We start from the raw sequence: 20997 nt of genomic DNA on the forward strand, positions 1-20997 counted from the left end.
CTTAATAAAATTTCAACAGTTTAAGGTGTCTGCTTTTGCCTTTTAACATGCAGAAACAAACACTACATTCAGGACGATAGCTTCTTTCTCTTTATTTTAAAATTTGTTTTATAAGAGTAAGACCCTACAAAAATGACATAAGATTTTCTGGAAAAACAAAAATAACTTTGAGGGGCAACATTTACCACCATTAACATGATTGTGTAAAATGGCATAGCTCCATTACCAATAATGAAGGCTGAATCTAAAAACCGGCAGTAAATTCAATGCCGTCACATCATCAGCAGAGATCTAAAATGAGGTCAGAAAACAGTTTGTCTTTTGCCCGACCAGAATATAACGGCTACACATAAGGACCTCTGGCAAACTGACTAAAGACAGAAACATTGAAATCTCTTAAACCGGATAATTTAGAAGGAAACTGCCTTTCTCAAAAAGAAAAAGAAAAAAAAAAAGAAAAACTTTTTTGAAAAGAATAGTTTATACCCATTCAGCTCCATCTGGCACTGAGACTGTGTCCTTAAGAAGTATAAAGAGAAGTACAAGTATTGATTTATAGAGGAAGCAAGTCCAAAGAATATTAAAGCCCTTCTATGACAGTTGATATGCAGAGGTAGAGAATTAAAACAATGTAGAGGGACTTCTGTTTAAAAAAAAAAAAGAATCCTTTGACAGGATCTCATGTATAGTTAAATTGAAATAATGCATTGAATTTGTCGTTTGGAATCCTCAGTCTGTTTCTTCTTCCTCTGATTCGGACTCTGGAATGATTAAAAATAAAGGTTAGTTTACAGAATAATCTAAATAACACTTCAGCAGCTTAGCTAGAGAGTGAATGAGTGAGTGGCCTACCTTCCTCTGCGTTTTTAAGCCATTCGACAAAAGTTTTCATCTGATCCAGAAAAACACTTTTTCCTTTGGGCAAATGGGCGTCGTTGTACCACTTCAGAATTGCTTCCTCACTTAAGACGTCCGCTTGAAACATAAATTAAAAAAAGAAACATCTTTTTAACCTGATGCCAGGAGCACAGATGCGCCCCCAGGTGCTTGTGGGGGAGGAAAAGAAAAATTCACCAGGGCTGGTTGATGACATCAATCAAGACAAACTTTCTGGCTATAATCTCTGGCCATCTGGCAGCATTCGTAGCTTTCCAACACAAAACAAACTGTTTTCCGCACAAAAAAAAAAAAAGGCAAACACAGGCCCAGGAGCCGTATGGGCGTAATTAACTCACCTTTGTAGAGCAGAACAACAATTTTCTGGAAGGCCTTCATAAAGTGGATGTTGTCATAGCAGTATTCCTGGATCTTTAGCAGAAGTGTGAGTTCAGAATATCCCTGGGAGGTAAAAGCCTTCAACAGTGGGCTGTATTGCTGAGAAAGGGAGACATTTGTGGATTTACAAGAGACTTTTCAGTTTTGAAATCTGATGGCTTTAAAAAGTGTGAATTTTCTCTAATATCTAAAACTTTTTCAAATTTGTTGGTGAAAATTATTGATTAAATACAGTACGCGAGAAAAGTATTCATACACAAAGGTTTTCCAAATTTGTTCTATTAAAGAACACAATAACAGTGTACAATAAGGCACAGTTTGAAACATTTTTAACACATAAATAAAAACCTGAAAAGAGAAACTTCTGCTTCGATCTGAACCATTCTAACAGATTAATATGCTTTGATCTAAATCCTTTCATTAGAGCTCTGGCTGTTTCCAGGCTTGTTCTGCTGGATGTTAACTCAAGTCAGTAACGGCCTCTAACACATTTTCTCTCAGAACTGCATTCTATTTAGCTTCCTGTCCACCTCAGTAAAAGAAAAACAACCTTACAGGATAGATTTTTTTAATCAAACTCTGCTCTTAACTTCTCCACCACTTTATTCCTGACCTGTCTGGTGTTCCTTGGTCTTTATTATGCTGTTTGTTCATTAATTTTCTTTAAATATCTTCACAGAACACCTGGATTTACCCTGAAAATACCTTCCAAAAGTGTTAATTTGATAATTAGGAGACTTCTGGGTGTGTTGTATTGTGTAGGGGTATTAGTAACCAGGGTACTGGACATCCATTACATAAAACTTCAATAAAGTAAACTACATTAAAATGCAAACAATTTCAAAGGAGTATGCATACTTTTCCAAGGCCCTGTAAATGCTCTCTTCTAAGTAATAAACCTACAATTGCATTAATTTAACAGTATCTTTCATTTTAAAGACCCAGCCAAGTTTATTTACATTTCTGCTTCCCTATACTCTCACAAGCTAAATAGAGAATGCAGACCGTTACAAAACTTAACTAAGGTGTCACCTTTAAGTGTTTAATGGCTTGTTCTGCGACCAGCTCCTCCTTCTTGTTCCACTCCACGGAGCTCATCACGCTGGACCAAATCAGTCCAACCATTGTCTGCTCTGAGATGTTGCTCTTCTTCATTTCCTCTCGGGTGTATGCGATAATCTGTCGAACACATTAACGGCAATGCAGACAAACCAAAGCCAGCATGTGCATTATCGCGCCTCTAATCAAACCCTCCAGATGTGTTAGGCATTGGAATCCTCAGAGAAGCATGCGGGAGGTGAGACTATTGTCGAGGCTGAGTGGATTGCAGAAACTTTTCATTGATTCACTGCACCCATTTTGCAGCCACTCCTCAAGACAAAGGCAGACAAAGGTCAAGAAGAAAGCGATTCTCAGAGCTAGTCTTCGCAGTGTGCTACATAAAAAGAACCGAGTGTCAGAGAAAGCAGGAAAACTAAGTGGACTTACGTCTTTGTGGGGGTCTCCTCGTGACATCTGATCTTCAATTTCTTTCTGTAGCTCCTTGCGTGCACCTATAGACTGCTGGTTTTTGGCAAAGTCCGAAAGCTCCTTTAGCCCTGCGTCGTCAAAGTACTTGGTGAAGTGCTCACTACTGCGTTTGTTTGCAGGAAACAGTTCCTGAAAGGAGTAAAATGTTTAGTGAGGACTTTTTTCAGCCAGAAACAGACTTTAATCATTAACTAAAACTTGAACTGCTGAATGTCAGAACAGCGTCTCAACTAATCTCATTTTATTTAACAAGTCATAATCCAAGCGCACAGACTTTTAAGACTTAATTCTGCTGTAATAATGTTGTATTAAATGTGTCATTCTCACCAGAAGTCTGTTGTCCATGCCAACTTTCCGAAGACTGCCAGCAACTGAGTTTATGTCCTTCTCGGAAAGCCAGGATTTAAAGAGTTTCACGGCAAAGCAGGCTGAAACACCTGAACAAATGAATGGTAATGTGAGTCAGCTGCTGCACACTGATCTACCAGGATTAAGTTAGGCCTCCTTAATACATCGGTAAACGTAAATCTGCGGCTTTTAATTGCCATAAGACCATCAAGCAGATGGAGATGGATATGGCAGGGTAACATCTATATAACGACTTCAACAAATAGCATTTCAATAACTTTGTATTTATGAACATATGAAGTAGGCCACCATTCAGTCCATCTATTTGAAGATTCAAGTTTCAAGGGTAAAGTGACTGATAATGGGTGGTGCTCAATTAACCGAGGCTATTCATCAGCTGCCATCTGTGTGTGGCCACCTTTTACTTCTGCAGCCAGCAAAAGACAAACAACCAAGTCAAAGCCAGGCAAACCTCACAACACCATCTGCATTGCTTTATCAACAGTTACTAGCATAAGCATGTAATAGCTGTCAATATTCATACAAAGAACAAGATTTTGTTTGATACATTATTGTTATTTCTAAGAGAGCAGAAAACAGAAATTAGAACAAATACCAACATTATTTGTTGCTCCAACTATGTTGCTTTCTTTGATTCTTTGTGACAGTCATTGAACAGCCTGGATTTGGACATTTCTGAATCTATTTGTACATTCCACACTTAAGGTACAACTACCCTAATTCTACAAAGAATACAGCAAGCACAGCTAAAAATGCTAATGTCACTAAACACGCAAATTACTACTGCAAGATTCAAAAGACATCTTCAGGTGTTCACTGTAATCATTCTGAAATTTAGAAAAACAAAAGAAATCCTGTTTAGCAGCAGAGCTGCGTAACACTGACAGCCTCTTATGCTAATATCAATAAATAATGATGGCTTACAGCAGGAGGGCTTCTTAGGACTCCTGTTTCGTTTAAAATAAATGGATGAATGATTTAACAAGACTGGTTCTTTGAATGAATGTTACAGAATTTCTTTTTTTAATATCCATCTTGAAAAGGGAGATATTCTGTCATTCATTATAGTTCTCTCTTTTTAGTTTTTAAACATTTCACTGTCCCATAACTTGCAGAATTTAGTCATATTTGACATTTGCATTGATTAAGAGACTGCTCTGTGACTTTAAGCAGCTTACAAATTGTAAAGTTTTTATCAAGTATTTTTTTATTTGATCAAGTAGTAATAAAATAGTAATTTGCTATTATTTATAGTTCTTAAAGAGATTTTTAAAATGCGAAGAAATCCAAGCAGATAGCTTGATTAATCTCTTGCATCAATACATCTTCAATTAAACAGTTTCATCAGATGCCATTCCATTTGTTCAGTTCCTTGAGGATAGTCTCATGTTTCCCAGCCACATGCTTATCTGCATATTTGGTACCAGCTTTTCTGACTGCCAGAAGCAAGAGCAATTTATGATGGCCACAAAATGTTTGATCAAATGACTTAAGAAATGCAAAACAAATACAGCAATGAAGATTCACAGATTACTTATTTCAGGAAAATAATCAGAGCTAAACAAACTGCCATCACATGACAGTAAAAGAAAACATTTACTTTAAAAAAAGAGAAAAAATATCCATCTAAATTATTGTTTGCTTGATAAGACTAAAACCACCTTTGCTGTTGGTCTTTTTGTCAATATCATAAAATGATTTTATTAAATGCACCAAACAAGCTTTTCCTTTTCGATACAGATTTCCAGTTCCCCCAACCCCAATCTCAACGGATATATTTTTCTAAGGTCAACGTTCATACAGCAGGTGCTCAATTCTGATTTTTGTGCAGTCCACAAAACCAATCAGAAAGTTTGCTAAGCAAGTATCAACACATGATTAGAACACTTTAAACTTGTAAGTCCAGTTATTCACACGGTGAAATAAATCTGGACGAGAAATTCAAGCCTGAGCCTGTGTGGAAAGGAAACTACACAAGGATGAGCAGCAGAAACTGACATACTTGTAAAAACAGAAGTGTGACGCTCTACGATAACACACAGAAAATGTGACTGCTTGCTGAACAGCTGTTCACAAATATAAAGCAGACAACTGAATAAAGCAGTGCTGAACTTTTTCACACAGTGAGCGACTAAACCTGAGGGTGTACATTTCATGCGCTCACTAAACCTCATGACGACAACTTAATCCAAAACCCAACTGTGAAATCAGAGGGTAAATAAATTTGTTGCCTTGAACATTATTTTCCTTTAATTGTGAACTGTGTAAACATGAATTAACACAACTAAGAGATTTATACATTCTTAACATATTAAATAGCTACGTTGTGTTAAACATAAACTCAGTCCACTCGAGTTGCTGGAGAGTTCACGTCATCATCCTCCCAATCACCATTTATTTCAGATGGCGATACATTTTGATTTACAACAATAGAAGGTAGAATAATTTCCAGACTAAAGAGCCTGCAGACTCCAATTTGTGAAAACATGAAATAAGCACTAAGCACCAGTGAACGATTAAACCGTTACCTTCTTTGACCAGGTTTTCGTTAAAGAGGCTGCTGAGAATGGATGCAGAGACATTGCCGTTGGCCAGCAGAATTCCCGTGAGCATCGCCAGTTTGTTGCGTTCAGCCTCTGTGAAGCCCTTGAGAAACAGCAGCAGCTGCCAAACAGTAAGCACGCGAATTTAATTCTGTTGGCTGAATCCAGTAAAACAATGTCGCTTCCTCCACTTAAAGGTAGATGTAAGGCAAAATGGTAACGGATGTGAAGATTCTTGTAAAATAATCACACCTTTTTGATTTCCTCCTCAAATCCCTTTTCCAAGTATTTGTAACGTCTGATGAGTTTGTTGAACACCTACAAATACAAAATATGATTGTATGGAAAATTTTTGTTTACAAAATATTAATCTTTTTTGTCTTTTCACCTGAAAATTGGATTACTCACCTGTGCATATGCTTGCATGGTCTCCATGTCCTCTTGTGCTTTGAAGACACAGAAATCTGTGCAGGTCATGTCTTCAGACAGAGTACCACCTGGGGCTAAAAACAAACACTTTTTTTACTACTTCATTAATCTCCCAGTTAAAACTTTTGATCAATTTCTGTCTAAAATGTCCATTATTCTTTACTTCTTTACTTATTGTTGATCTTGTTCCACAAATACAATCACCATTGCTAAGATTGTTAGTTAACTAATACAAACCTATTGGTAACATATTACAAAAAAAAAAAAAAAAAAACAGATTAAAAAAAGAGGAATTTTTGAAGCTCACTTTTATTAAAATTTAATAAACACCAATAACTAAAGTGAGTCCACTTATTAAGTTAGATATTAAATCAATCATGTTCTACTTAAGTTGGTATTTCTCAGCTGTATGCATGCAGAAAAAAAATGTAATGGTTATTGATGACAGGTTTTGGCCAGCTGCTAATTTCCCTCTGTTCAAGCCAAGAAAAGTTAAATCTATAGCTCCAGTGCTGGAAAACATGACAGTATTAGCTTGTGAAGAGAAATAGTGAGATTGTCTGTAATTCGATCTATTACAGTTTGACACAGCTACTGAGATGCATCTGTTTCGTTTACCTTCTTCAAAAACTAAGTTTTATATTGCAGAGTTGATATAAAGGCAGTGGAAGTAAAGAAGAAATATTACAATCCCCACAGAACACCAGCTGTTAAATGTACATGTACTAACTAGCTAAGCAGGGTCTATTGAAGATGTTATGTCCTCAAAAAGTGCAGAGGAAAACTACAAGAGAAGCCTTCTCCTCCAGTTGCTGTTTGCGGTTACCAGAGTGGTCTGGTGACCATCTCCAGTGGTTGAACATGATTATGATAAAAAATGCCATTCTGTTGTGGGAACCGTTATGTAGCAAAGTGATCTTAACCTGCTTGTTGCTGATTTTTTTTTGTTTTTTTTTTAATTAAAATAAATGTGAAATTGAAACAAAAAGATTGAACCGTATTTCTTAAGAATGTCAACATGTTTATTAGTCATTTATGCTTGACACAGGTTGGTAAAATTGTTGCAAACTATAGAAATCCAGATTAGAAATGTTTTTTTCCCCTAATTGGTCTGTAATGTTTTGTTTTGTTAAAGTTATGCTTATATGTGAGGAAACTGTGATAAAGTTGTGGCTGTGATTAAAACAAAAGAGAAAAGAATACATTTTTGCTATTTCGCCCAGGAAGCTGGAAGTGAATACAGTACCAAGAAGATAGTAAAAGATAACAAGAAGACAGTTTTAGTAGTAGAATTTGTTTGCTGGTTCACAACAACAATTGAAGGTCTATTAATGAATTCCTTTTGTAAGAGCTTGTCGCTTCTGCTACATTGACCACTCAGTAAAAACACCCAAATTCCCAAATTGCAGCACATTGATCAAATACATGATCAATGGTCTATGTGCTGCTGATTAGAATTTGTATAATTATTTGACAAATTCTAATTATTTGTTAAATAAATGGAATGCAATAGAATGGAAGCCTAATTTAATACATGAAGCTACTCAAAGGGAAATTTAAAACAAAATGTGGAAATCTGGGCACATCTGAATCTTTTCAAAACCTAAAATTGAAATAATTGAAAACAGAATGTTTGACATTTTGAAAAGAACAAAGAAAACCACTTTTACAGATGACTTCGCTGTGTAATACATTTCACCTAAATGAGATGGTAATGAGAAGTCATACTGTTTCTTTGTGAAAGCAAGTTCAAAAAAATTGTAAAAAAAAAAAAAAAAAAAAAAAAAAAAAAAAAAAAAAACACGACCCGGCAGACTACATTTGCAGGTCAGGAGGAGTTACAGGTTGTTTGACTATCAAGCAAAACTGAATCCGGCACCAACTGATGATGTTTGAAGGTCACTAATCTTAATTTCACTTTTCATTTGTTTGTAGTGGTGATATGTCATTTTTTCACCCAATCAGCAGATTTGTTTTTTACTTGTGATCAGCAATGTTCTACCTGCTTGAAACATGTTGGAACAGGTACGCTGAAATAAGCAAGCAGCAGCTTTATTCTCCTTCTATGCTTCTTGTTGATCTGCTGGAGGAGACATTTCACAACCATCGTTTCACCTCAGACACAGATTTGGAAGGAGGAGCTTCAGTCTTGGTGCTCTTTGCCCCAAGACTCTGCTGTCATTCGGCACCAAAACTCATGCACTGCTGAGAACTTAATGACAGATAAAGTTTGAAAAGATTTTTGCGAGGCCTCTCACCCAGCATTCCTCCAGCCACCAGGATGTCGAACAGAGTCTCGGCATATCGTCTGTAGTCGAGCTTGGCACCAGAGGCATCGAGGAACTTTGCAACAGCTTCCAGATCAGAGCCGCTTTGATCTAGACCTTGCACAATGCTTTCCTGAAACTGGGATGGGTCAAACCTCTCTTTTTCATCTATGAAACAAAATGACAAAACAAAAACAGAAACTTTATGGTTTTACTGCCAACCACTTATGACCAGTAGGTAAATAGAAATATCCTCAAATGACCCTTAAAGGATTCTTCTTTAAACGTCACCAATCCTTTTTAGTACATTTATGATTTTTCTTTCAGTATGTTACTGATGCCATTACGCAAATATATGGCAAACTTTGAGATTTCTGCTTTTCAACTTTTACCCAAACAATGCTAACCTAAATCCATCCAGAGGTTTTGTATAAACTATGCACCAATTACCTACCTTTGGGACATTTTGTACCACCTGCAACAGCCAATGATTTGAGGTTGGTTTCTACAATCTGCTCACTTTATCACAGGGTAATGGGGTTGTGTTACTGATAAATTACATAAACCAGTTATTCTGATCATCTTCACTTGAATTTCATAAGATAATTTAAGGATATTAAATGTAGAAGTAATGGCCTTCAACTGATAAAAGCTTTAAACTTTAATCTACTCTAAAGATTACTTCATGCAAAAAGTGCATGAAGTAAAAAGTGAGGTGCAATTCTACCTGTGGAGAAAAAAATCTGAGTACTCTCTAGAGAAGCCAACATGGGGACTGTAAATCATAGTAACGGTTTAGACCCATTAATTAAGCCCTCAAATAGGAGAGGAGTTTAATTGGTACAGCCTTATTCATAAAACATACCTGTGTTTTCATCTTCCAAGGTGAAATAAAAATCATGCAGAAAGTGCATCACAAAAATTTAAGATTATTCATCCCCATTATGCATCAAAACATACCATTACAAAAGAAATATACCATCCATCCATTTTCTTTACACCCTTGTCCCTTAGTGGGGTCGGGAGGGTTGCTGGTGCCTATCTCCAGCTAATGTTGCGGGCGAGAGGCGGGGTACACCTGGACAGGTCACAAGTCTGTCGCAGGGCAACACAGAGGACAAACCACCATGCATACACACACACTCCCACCTAGGGGCAATTAACCTGACAGTCATGGACTGTGGGAGGAAACCGGAGTACCCGGAGAAAACCCACGCATGCACAGAGAGAACATGCAAACTCCACGCAGAAAGACCGGGGCCGGGAATCGAACCCAGAACATTCTTGCTGCAAGGCAACAGCTCTACCAACTGCACCACTGTGCAGCCCAAAAGAAATATACTCTACAGTTAAATACATTGTTAAGTGTAGCAAAAGTTGGGAACAATATGTCAAAGGAAAGAGTTGATTAAGAGCCAATCTGGTTGCTAGCTCCAAAATAATGCTATGCTCTTCTTTTCAGGTTCAAATTTGGACATGGGAATTGTGCCATGTCTAACTTAAAGAAGGTCTAGGGCTCTGAAAGGTATCAGTGACATATTCGTTTTCTGTTATGTTCATGAATGTAGGGGTAAAACACATTAGCTGTAACACAAGCTGCAAGTCCATCAAGATTAAAGATCTGGTCACATGTAGTTGTTCAAGTACAACAGTCAGTAAAATGCATCCTGATCTTTTCTGCACAAATCGAAAAGAGCTTCAAAATAACTCATGTAATAGTCAGAATTAAAATACATAATTGATCCCAAAATTGAATTATATTAAGTAAATATACAAGGTAAACAAGTAGGGTAAAGAATTAGTGTATATTTTCAAGTAGAAATAACAATCCCTGACTGCAAGTTAACAGGAACAACATCAGGAGTAAATCCAGGTAAAAATGCAACATACAAGATATTGAAATGATTCCAAAATCCTTCTCCCATTTATGAATATTTCCATTGGATTTTGTAATATTCTGCATTATTAAGCATAAAACTTTTACCTAAATGGGTTTCATAATCTGGGCAGCAAGTGTCTGATTTGAAAGCGTAGAAAATAACTATTTCATAGCAAGCTTGAATTTCTGTTGCTATATTTGCTAAATAATGCCATACATAAATAAAATGTTAGCAGAAACAGCACACGTCAAATAGCATTTACTTAGAAACAGGCATTTCACTTCTTTTAAAACTCCAAAACAAAATGCAAAAATCACGTGGTTTAAAGTGTAACGCTTACCTCTTTTTCGAGGTTTGAAACGCTGGCCTGTTAGCGTAGGCTTCTGTTGCCTTTGATTACTCATAAAAGACACTCTGCAAAACAAGAAGTTAGGCAAGACTTAGAGATAACCATAAACATTTACTTGGTAGCGAAAGAGCAACAATGTGATTTAACTAAGGGCATGCATTACTTGCAGTCGAGTTTGTTGATTTACAATTTGAAGAACGAAGCGTTTATAAGCCCTGACAACTGGGTGTAAATCACTATTGTAAGCTATCAGCAACAGTGTCACACTTGTTTTCCGTTATACTAACAACAAAATGACACAGACATTGCTTTATAAAGAAGTGCATTTTTAAGTACGTATATCTAGCTTAAAATTGACAAATACAAATCAACTAAGGCCTGACAAAACAACAGGGCCGAGACCAATAAGTTCGCGTTAAATCCCACAGAAGTAGAAATATCTGAGGCAGCTAGCTAAACTGTACCGACCGTTTAGCAACTATTGATTTTCGTAACGGATATTGACGTAACTGTTGAATATATACCCACAGCTCGGATAAACAACGAGCAAAATCAGTGAAAAACTCACCGAAATTCCTTTTTGGATCAAAAACAGCCCGTCGAAAAAATATGGTACAAATGGACTGCAGCTCAATCAGGTACAGGGAAGATGAAACGGTAGACGTCAGCGCGCATGCGCGCATGCACTATCCATCCCAACAGAGAAAATACCAGCGACAATTTCATATTAGCAACTTTCCAGTTCTTAAAACTGTGAGATATGATTTTTTTGGTTGCCTTTTTTTTTAGCGTTTTATATTTGTGAAGAACCTGCAAAACATGGATACACGAAGGAAGAAATGCTTCACATACAGAGGATCTACAACTGAACATGGGTTTCAGTCCTGAACACGCCAAATTGAGCCAGCGTCATTAGACAGTTGTCAGCAAGTCGTTGCGATGTAAAATTAAGACACAGGAGGGGGGTATTGTGCTGCCGGGAGGAGGAGGAGGATGAATCTATCCATGTGGGTTTCAGGGGAAACTTTAATGCTGCGTTAAAGCTCATCTTGTAAATTTAAGTATTCAGGAACTTTCCCCAAATATCATTAGGGGTTATATCCAAGCAAACATTCATCCCAAATATTGAAGGATATATGTATGTCTATTTTTCAAATATGACAGTAACAGACATAAACATGTTTATGTTAAACTAACTCTAAAAAGGTTTTATTTAGTTTGGAAATTGCTCTTTGAACCCTTATTACTTTCTGGAGACTTTTTAGATTTTGCTAGGCTAATTTTCAATCCATGTTCCAACTTAATGCTTCCTATTCTTCTTGCACCCCAACAGCCAAACTTGATGGTATAGCAGTTCTCTTACAAAAAGCATGAATAAACACTGTCCTCTGGATCAAATGCATTGTTCACATTAAAGTGTTTTGTATTCTACAGCAAAACATTTGCAATGTATTTGAGAAAACTACACACATTTCCAAAAGTGATGGCAACAACAAAACCTTGAAAGCAGTCTGTAAAGAGAACAGAAGGTTGATGCTGCAGATCATCACTATGTGTACATATTTTTAACACTGTCAACGTTCCACTTGTGTTGTTGTAAATGTGTAATTTAACCAAATTTGCTAATTTAAATAAAAAAAACTTAAGATGAAGTTGAATTAAGAAAACAATGCACCTTTCATATCAAATGTTATTTGAAATAGAACATTTGCAAAGTACTTTAGTGTCCAAAATAGGTGGTTATCATATTTAGTAAAACATATCCAATAAATTAGAACATGTGTTTTGACAAGGCTTGCCAAATTAAAAGCACTTTGTACTTTCCATTAAGTTCACATTTATGTCTTAATGTTTAATTTTCTGTCTTATATAATTGGCTTACCTTAAATATATTTTCTTTATCTTTTAATGTGGAAAATCATCACGGGAAAATCATCAGTCAGAGATTAAAAGCAAAAGTATGTGTCCCAGATTGCAATACGCTTTTCAGTAACACACACACACAATATATATATAAGCTATTCAGCGTTTCATGGATAGTTGTAAACATATTGTTCCTACGGTACATGAATGCATCACAAATCCACCTCCTCCCCCCTCCGCACAGAAGGTGATTAAGGGACTCTGGACAAACCCAGAGACGCCGCTCCAGCCACTCCCTACGCCCGGCAGTTTGTGAGCTCTCAAATCCATGCGGAGCTCCAGTCAAAGTGCTGAGATCCGGATGAGGGAGCCGCTTTCAGCCTCATCCAGCACAGCAGACTCAAGTTCAACCGAAAACAGCCGGGATAGGCTTCGGGAGTCCACTCCAGAGTTGGAGAAGCACCCCGGGATCATAGTCTTGTCCGCGGACGGGATTCAGGACGAAGAGGAGCAACTCTGTCAGAGCTAAAGAGAGGTGAGTTGGATAAACTCCGCTGATTAGCTGAGTGAAATAGTTATGTTTTAAATTTTAGTTTGACGTGTATGCGCAACTCCTCAGAAGTTAACTTTGTACTGTCACTGGATTGCCTTCCTCATTCATTTCTCCTCTTTTTGCAGTTGAGGAGGGGGGGTTGGGGTTCACTTATCTCTTTATTTACTTTTTCTTTGAGCTAAAACTACTTTTAGCTAAAACAACGAGTATGAACGTTACATTCAAACAGCTCGTTTGTACTTCAGAGTAAGAATCTTGTAGCAGCAGTTTTGTTCACCGTCGCTAATTAGCAACATCTGTGAGCAGGAGCAATTTGAGGCGACGCCAACCGCTGCAGGACAGCGGCACAGTTGAGTCCTCTTTACAAGCGGTTGTCATATAAGTTCACTTTTTAACTGCACAAAGCAACGCTAGCAATCTGTTGAATATGCGGGGTTTCATAATACCAGAACAAATCTGAAAAGTTCAGTTATTTGCGTTATTTGCACAGCGGTGTGTGGGCGGGCGCTTTATCGTGGTGAAAATGATGAAACGTTTGTAGATTTAAAGGTACTGGAGATTTTTTTTTTTTCTTTTTTGTTCCCGAACACATACAGACTGAAAAAAAAAAAGCTTGGCAGGGATCTGCAGTTAAAAAAAAAAAGCACTGACGGGGAATCCTCCCCCAACTTTGTGCATTTAATCGATGACGTCACAACAGGCGCAAGAACCTAACTGATCACCTGGCATTGGTAAACAGTATGGAAGCTGAGTTAACACTCTACTGGTATTTTTATTTATGTTAACACCTCAGTTTTTTTTCCCTATTTCTGCATACAAACATGTCCCTAATAATCAACTATAATGCTTGGGTGATGCCTTTATTGAATGAACATTGCAGTTTTGTGCTGATTGATCTGCCCAGGCCCTTTTTGAAGAGCTACTTCCAAGTGTTAATTTATTGTTTTCTGAAATCCATCCAGTGTTGTTGAATACAATCTTAAATATTGTGCTTAATAAAAGTAGAATTACTTGATGGAATAATCTAATTTTAAAAGGATTAAAAAGGATATGCACAAAAAGCTGATTTGTGCGTGGAAGGCATAAAAAATATGTGCTACATGAATTATGTGATTTCCTTAAGCCCTTTTGTGATCTCACTGAAATCATAGGTTTGTGGAGATTGTTTTCGGAAGGTTTCATTTCAAATGAAGGTTTCTCTATGTTGCATAATTGACAAGTTAAATATGTAAAAATGGGTTTAATGTTGCATAATAGCCTGACGGGTAGCTTTAACAGCTCCTGTGGCTCTTTTTTGGAATAAATTCCTGCTCAGAATGAATAAAAGTATTCTTCTGTTAGAGGGAAAACTTCCAAAGTTCACCCATGCTGGCTGGACCTGGATTCTCCTGTGGGATCCAGACTTGTTAGTCACAGTTAAGGCTGATGCCCTATGAGGGTAAAAACTATTGCAGCTCTGGTGGGAAAATATAAAATAAAAAAATCTTTTGCATATTTGGTATTTCAATCATCCCCATTGCACCCTGGTTAGGAAAACATCTGTACATTCAGTATTGGTTTTCCAAGCTTGGAGTTTCTCTTATTATGGTGAAATTGAAGTCACTGGATTAGAGAAGACCTTTTTTTACGAAATGAGTTTGTCTTCCTCCCCTTTGTGGTTTTCCACAACCATGTCCCTCCTTTTCTGGCAAGCTTCCCCATGGTGATCCAGATGGGAACTTTATTGCGCTTGCTGATCAAACAAACATTGATGTAGTGTGACGGTGAAAGGTAGTGAGCGAAGAGAGGGGGAGGTAACAATCGTTTAGCTCAGCTGGAAGAAGGGTAGCGTGTGGGACTGGTGGCCAGTAGTTCCACTCTGTGGGAGCTTTTCAGGCAGCCTGCTAGGAGCTGCCACAGTATTTCTGAATGTGCCAAAAACCCCATCAGAAACACTGTGGGGTGATGCACTGTGGTCTGGAGCAGGGTGTATGGAGGATCAAAGTCCCTCCACCAATGCCATGGTGATGAATAGTGTTTGCACTTGTCAGTCTGTGTAGTGGGGCGTGTGGCTTGTGTTAGGCCTGCGTCAACAGAGAGGAAGCCACTCGGAAGCCAGGAAGAATCGGTAGTCCTCTCAGTGATGAGAGAACTCATGAACTCATCCGTAATATGGATGAGTTCAGGAACTCGTCCATATTACGGTGCATTAGTATCCAGCTTACTTCTCTTTTCTGATTGAAATCAAATGGTGTACATGTTTTCTGAGTTAACCGTCTTGGAGTAATGTTCACTTTGCAGTGCAGCTCTGGATGTCTTCCACCAGTTCAGCTTAACTGCTTATATTTCACCTCCTTTTTATCCCCTGAGAACCACACTACAAATACTGTACATTCATTTTCCTCCTCTCTCTCTCCCTCTGCTTCGTCAGGTCCACCACAGCTGCTTTTTCAATTCACTATAAGGGTTAGCCAGACTAACTGTGCCTCTTATGCAGAGGGCACTTGACTGCACAAATGCACCCTTGTTCTTTTTGTTCACATTTATTTTGCTGCTTCAGAGTCAAAATTGTTTTTTAGTTTAACTCCAAAATAACAGCCAAATAAATGTCTTTTTTGGAGTGAATTTTACCTCCTTGTATGTCACACCTGCTTATGAACAAACCTGAACCAGGGGAAATCTTGTGAAAGGACTTGCTATATACATGTTGTGAACTTTAAAGACTTGTGCTTTTTCTAATCTGACCAGATGTTGCATTTAATGGTCAAAATGAAGAGTTTTCAACTGGTTTGACTGCCATAAAATAGACTCATACAAATTTGCCTGCACCCTTGGTAAAGATCGTAAAATTAAATTGGTCATTTAATTCCCTTTCTAAAAGGGATTCAGAGATTGGTTTAAATTTAAATGGGGGCACACATTATTTCTCCCCCTCTCCTTTAGATCATTGTTCTGTTAAAACTTTTATTCAGTTATCTGGCAGAGGCCACTAGATTGTTCAAAATGTCAGTAGAGTTCATGATGAGAAACGTGCTCACAGAATGATTGTTCTTTTACTGTTTTTAATAGTGCAAATATGTATCCTTGTCCAGTCTAATATTTAGTGTCTGAAAGAAATGCTTGTCTGTCATGTTACATTTATACCCCAGAGAAACAGGAAGTAGTGGATTGCTAAGGAGAAGTTCCGAGAAACGCTGGTCAACTTAAAAATATATTAAAGACAGAAAAAGTGCTTCAGTTACATCAATTGTATCTGTATTTTTGAAAGGGCATGCTGCAAAGGGTTATATTCATAGATTCATCTTGAGCTGATCTCAGTCACATAGAACAACTATGTGACTTGTTTTTGCTTATATTTTGCTAACATGTTTCCTTTTAGCCACAATTACTGGAATGGTCATAATCAGATGTAAGAAGCTAAGTTTATACTCATTTACCTTTATGGATTTGGTTATGGGAAATTACTTTGTATAATTTTGTGGAGTTTTAATATTTATGTTCTTCACATTTTCTGAGTATGTTGTTGGACTCAGGGAAGCAGAGTTTAGGTACTGCACATGGAGTGATCTGTTCCATTCAGAGAGGCAGACTTGGGGCTAACTTTTAGCACTATATAAGACTATGACATCATCTTTCAGGCTGAAGTTATTTTCCGTTCAGCTTTCACATGTGCCTGCTCCTAACCTTTTCCAAAAGGAAGCCTTCTTCAGATTTCCATGCTTTGCTGGTTCATTTCTCTTGTCTTGATTGCCATCTGTGATCTGGTGTTTTGCAACTCTGTTGGTCTGCGCATGTTGAGCTGCTTTGCAAATAAAGGACTGTTTGTTTGGGTTACAGAGTCATGTTTAACCTGCCTGGATGGTTTTGTGGTATGAAAACATACTGACAAATGTGATGACCTATGTTCGCAATAATTTGGACTCAGTCCCAAGGTTAACATTTTGAAATTTGGGAACAAAGATGTCTGAACTGATGTTTTGTCTGAACAACCAATGAAGTATACATATTTAGATCTATTCAAAATGAGCAGAAGGAAGTTTGGGCTTTTTTAATATCCTATGTTTTAGTCTTGCGTTGTCCTCCTCTTTACATTTTACATTTGTCATACCCACACAAACAGATATTCAGAAAAATAAGAAAAAAATGATATCTGCACCTGATAACATGCATCAAGGAAACACTTCATGTGTGGATTTATACAGCGCTCTAAACATTTTTGTAACAGATTTTTCTTTAGCATTATAGATTTTTGATTACCAAACTAATTTTTATATGCAACAGTTTTAGTAAATGCCAAATGAATTTTTCCTCCAAATGTTTACGAGGCATTTGCTAACCAAATGATCCTAATTCTATATGAAAAAGCCAACTGCCCACAAAATCATATGGACACTCTTACTACCCTTGGTGATAACAGTTGCCATCAAGCCTTAGCAATAAATGGCGATGTGTTAATATATTTTACATTGTCATGGACTAATGGTGGTCCACTGATCTTTGCAGTATTGTTTTCCATTTACATTGGAGGGTTTTCCAGCATGAGTGGCCTTTTAAAGGTCACACCAAACCCTGTTGACACTGGCGTCAATTACAGCAAGTTGTTCCAAAAGTCTTGAATCAACATGTTTTGGCTTATATTAAAAGGGCCTTTGTATTCTTTTAGACAGCATTGGCTTTGGCCTTAACACACTTTCATGGACATCATATTTGTCTCGTTCCTTATTGTTGAATGATTAACACCGACTTTAACCGATGCAAGTTAGGCCTGCATTGGCGACCTCCTGCTTGAGGACATTGAGATGCTGTTGGAACAGTTTTGTCAGGGTGGACCCCCTGTTGTAAGTAATGGCTCTCTCTGTGGTTCACTGGAGTCCCAAAGCCTTAAATTGGCTTTGTAACCCTCTCCAGCCTCATAGATGTCTGACCTTGTGTTCTTTTGGGTTGGGCATGATGCTTTTATGAGATCTTTAGACCTGCTTCATGTTATGAGAACAATTCTATTTCAAGCGATTTCTCGATTTTTCTGGTTAGGCAGTAATGAGGCCAGAATATGGTTGGTGAAAAAGTGAGTTGCTTGCCAAAAAGTGAGTCATTAAAGCCATTTCATGTGATGAGGGGACATTTATATCTTCAGTGGTCAGATTATTTTGAGTTGTCTTTTTCCAATTAAAGGACATCATTATTACAGAAACTAGTCTGTAAGTTAGCATTTGTGGCTATTTAAATTTCACAGATCTGAAGCTTTACCCCTCTTTGTACTTGAGTAATCACTTTTCTGCTTGCCAAAATAGTATGACTTTTACTTTCATTCAGGGACATTTTTAGAAAGTTGTTGAAAGCAAATGGTAAAATGTGCTTTCAGTTGCATCTGTGTGCACCTGAAAGTGGGAGTGCCTGTCATTTGGTGTCCTAACCTCGCCTCTCTGTTTCCTAAAACCTCTGCCCTGCCCTTTGGCACAGCCACATGTGCTGTCGCTGCTTTGTTAGACGGGGCTTTAATCTCCAGCGCTGGCAGCTGCTGGGATGTTGTGACTGTTCTGCCATGTGACGAGGCCGCACCGATCTGCCATAAATGTCCAGAATAATACCCTCCCAATAATAGATTTTAATATCCCTCATTTCCTCACGGACTGTACCAGATTCTCAAACAACCTCTGTCAAGGTAGTGTGACGGAAATCGTCTCATTATGTCTCCCTTATGCTCCATTAAACTGCTTTATTTCAGACTGCAGGTTTGATTTGTTGATGAAACTCAATATACTAAGTCTTCACTTTTAGCTGCTTTATTTTTGATACACCATAAGCTGCGCTACTGACTGTTTTTAGTTGTGTTCTTGTAGTGGTGTTTTTGCATGCAAGTACTTGCATGGTTGTTAATCTTTTTGTTTTGAATTTTATTGTTGCTAAAGGACAGAAACGACACATGGCCACATGCTAGACACTGTTAATAATGCATGTACATCTAATGGTGTTTTTATTCATATTTTCCCCTTGTAGCTTGAGCTGGCTTTGAAATCTAGGTCAGAAGCCTGTCTCTCAATATTACAGTGGCATGTATTGAAATCCCAGGTTTAGTCCGGCCATTATTATCAGCCTTCACATGATAAAATCCCACTTGTGCTTTTATTCCCGTGCTCAGGAACTTAACATCTCTAAAAATGGAGCTCTAATCTGTGGGAAGTATGGATTGGTTTATAAATTGGATCCTGTGCCACTGGCTCAGAAGCGACCTTCTCACGATATGTAGCATGACACTGTGGAGAGGAAGTAGAGCAGCAGCAGGTATTGGCTGGATGAATAATAATATAGTTTCACCTGGAAAGCATAGAAGTTGTAATGATGAGCACAAAGAAGTAATGTATGTGTTTTGAAATGTATAAATTTTTGTTGGCACTTGCATGTTCCCATCACTTGTGTAATCCTTGCAAGCTACAGCCCTTTCTTTCATCAGATAGTCGCCACAGTTCGATTATGTGAGAGAAGTTTCCTAACTAAACAGACTGGGCTCTTTTTAAATGGATGAGGTCAGCGTTTAATGTGCCAAAATTAAATGATGTGTAAATTACAACCATCTGCTGCAACCGGGCATTGTGCCAAACGGGGGTTTGGAGAATGGAGTTAAATGTTGACATGAATGCTACGAGTCAAAAGGCCATTTGACCCCAAAGGCGTGCTGCACCAGGAGATCAGGAGACCTAAATTTGACATTGATGGCAACTAAAACCATTTGGATGCATGTGATTCTTCTGATTTTATTATGGAAAAGGATGAAGAAATGGGAAGACTGGTCATACGTTTACATATGCTGCTTATGAGCAAAAATGTTATCTTGGGCTTTCTTTTTCAGGGTGGAGTAGTTGCATAAAGAACTGCAATTTGTTTTATTTTTTATTTTTTTACAAATGTGTGCACAATTTAGAATGCATTGTAGTCTTTATTCCACAAAGGGTCAATTCTATGTAAAAATGACATTTGGTTAAATGTCCTAAGCAGGTTTTGATATAAACCCAACACTTTGTTCCTGGCATGATTCTGACTGGATACTTGACAGTTTTTGGCAGAGTTTATGCAGTTTAGTAAAATTGTTTACTGTCACATTTGTCACTTTTGCATAGTCCAGAAATATTTTGTATAGTTGAGGTCAATCATTTTTTTACTAGCCAACATTATTTATTCCAAAACAAATTGAGATGTTTTGGATCATTAACTTGTTTGAAAACCTAATTTCTAGCTGCTTTGGTGTGAAGTTGAATAATTTAGTGAGATCCCTTTATTTTTTGTTTTCCAATTCACCCTAGCTTAATAAACCAGTTCCACTGGCAGCAAAACATGCCTGTAGCATGATTGTTCCACTATTGTACTAGACAGTGGCCCAGTGTTTTTATTTCAGTCTTATCTGATCTTTACTCCAGGGGATTTCTGCTCATCTAAGTTGAGCGCAAATTCACTGTTGCTGTAGTGACTTTTTGCTGAGCTCCTCTCAAGTCATGGCAACATAAAACTTGTTTCTCTGTGGACAGATTCCAGTTCATGAGAGGCTTGAGTCCTGGCTGTTCCTGAACGGCTCCTTATCATTCAGACCCATTTAATTTTCTCTGAGGCTGGCTGTCGGCCTCAGATGGCTAATGCTTGGAAACAATTGGGTGTTCCAACAGGAGAATAATGCCAAGCACTGGTTGATTTCTCCCACCTCCTCTCAATCCCACAACAAAAAACACAACAAGAATGGATAAAGCTGTTAAGTTTTTCAAAATCCCTGACCCCAACCTTATTGTAAATTTATTGGCAATGCCTGAAAGCTGGGCCTGAGCCAAGACAACCGCCATATTGAATAAAATCTAAAATTTCTGCCAAAAAATTGCTTCAATATCTTGCCAATAGTATGGCAGTAGATTCCAAAGGTTACAAGAAGGTGGAAAGTTACAAGAAGGCACATTCAAACAGGTGTATTTCTATTAAT

At 37.7% G+C, this 20997-nt stretch overlaps 2 protein-coding genes across 4 annotated transcripts in view; one reads left to right on the forward strand and one right to left on the reverse strand.

The window, feature by feature from the left end:
* Positions 1-67: 67 nt before the first annotated feature.
* On the reverse strand, positions 68-11318 carry LOC103145319 (basic leucine zipper and W2 domain-containing protein 1-A-like). Its single transcript, XM_007562696.2, has 12 exons — positions 11211-11318; positions 10634-10707; positions 8405-8581; positions 6126-6220; positions 5970-6035; positions 5703-5838; positions 3133-3242; positions 2764-2934; positions 2308-2454; positions 1236-1374; positions 853-975; positions 68-761 (listed from the first exon to the last, which is right to left on the reverse strand). Exons 2-12 carry the CDS (start codon positions 10695-10697, stop codon positions 730-732), a joined length of 1260 nt encoding a protein of 419 aa, XP_007562758.1. The 5' UTR covers positions 10698-10707; positions 11211-11318; the 3' UTR covers positions 68-729.
* Positions 11319-12760: 1442 nt separating this feature from the next.
* The window catches only part of myo1b (myosin IB), a 65678-nt gene continuing 57441 nt past the window's right edge, over positions 12761-20997 (forward strand). The window contains exon 1 of one of the 3 annotated variants that reach the window (XM_007562697.2): positions 12761-13040. The gene's annotated coding sequence lies outside the window, so the exon portion shown is untranslated. The remainder of the gene's footprint in view (positions 13041-20997) is intronic. The other 2 variants (XM_007562699.2, XM_007562700.2) reach the window with 2 other exon arrangements.

This window comes from Poecilia formosa, unplaced genomic scaffold (assembly GCF_000485575.1).
Source record: "Poecilia formosa unplaced genomic scaffold, Poecilia_formosa-5.1.2 Scaffold140, whole genome shotgun sequence".
NCBI lineage: Eukaryota > Metazoa > Chordata > Actinopteri > Cyprinodontiformes > Poeciliidae > Poecilia > Poecilia formosa.

What these genes read in the sequence shown, in the direction of transcription:
- LOC103145319 (XM_007562696.2), bottom strand. Translation starts at nt 10,697, where the DNA reads ATGAGTAATCAAAGGCAACAGAAGCCTACGCTAACAGGCCAGCGTTTC. An exon ending in GGTGGCTGGAGGAATGCTGG is followed by an intron (nt 6,221 to 8,404) that starts GTGAGAGGCCTC and finishes GTTTGTTTTTAG; the next exon opens with CCCCAGGTGGTACTCTGTCT. An exon ending in GAGGAGACCCCCACAAAGAC is followed by an intron (nt 2,455 to 2,763) that starts GTAAGTCCACTT and finishes TGTGTTCGACAG; the next exon opens with ATTATCGCATACACCCGAGA.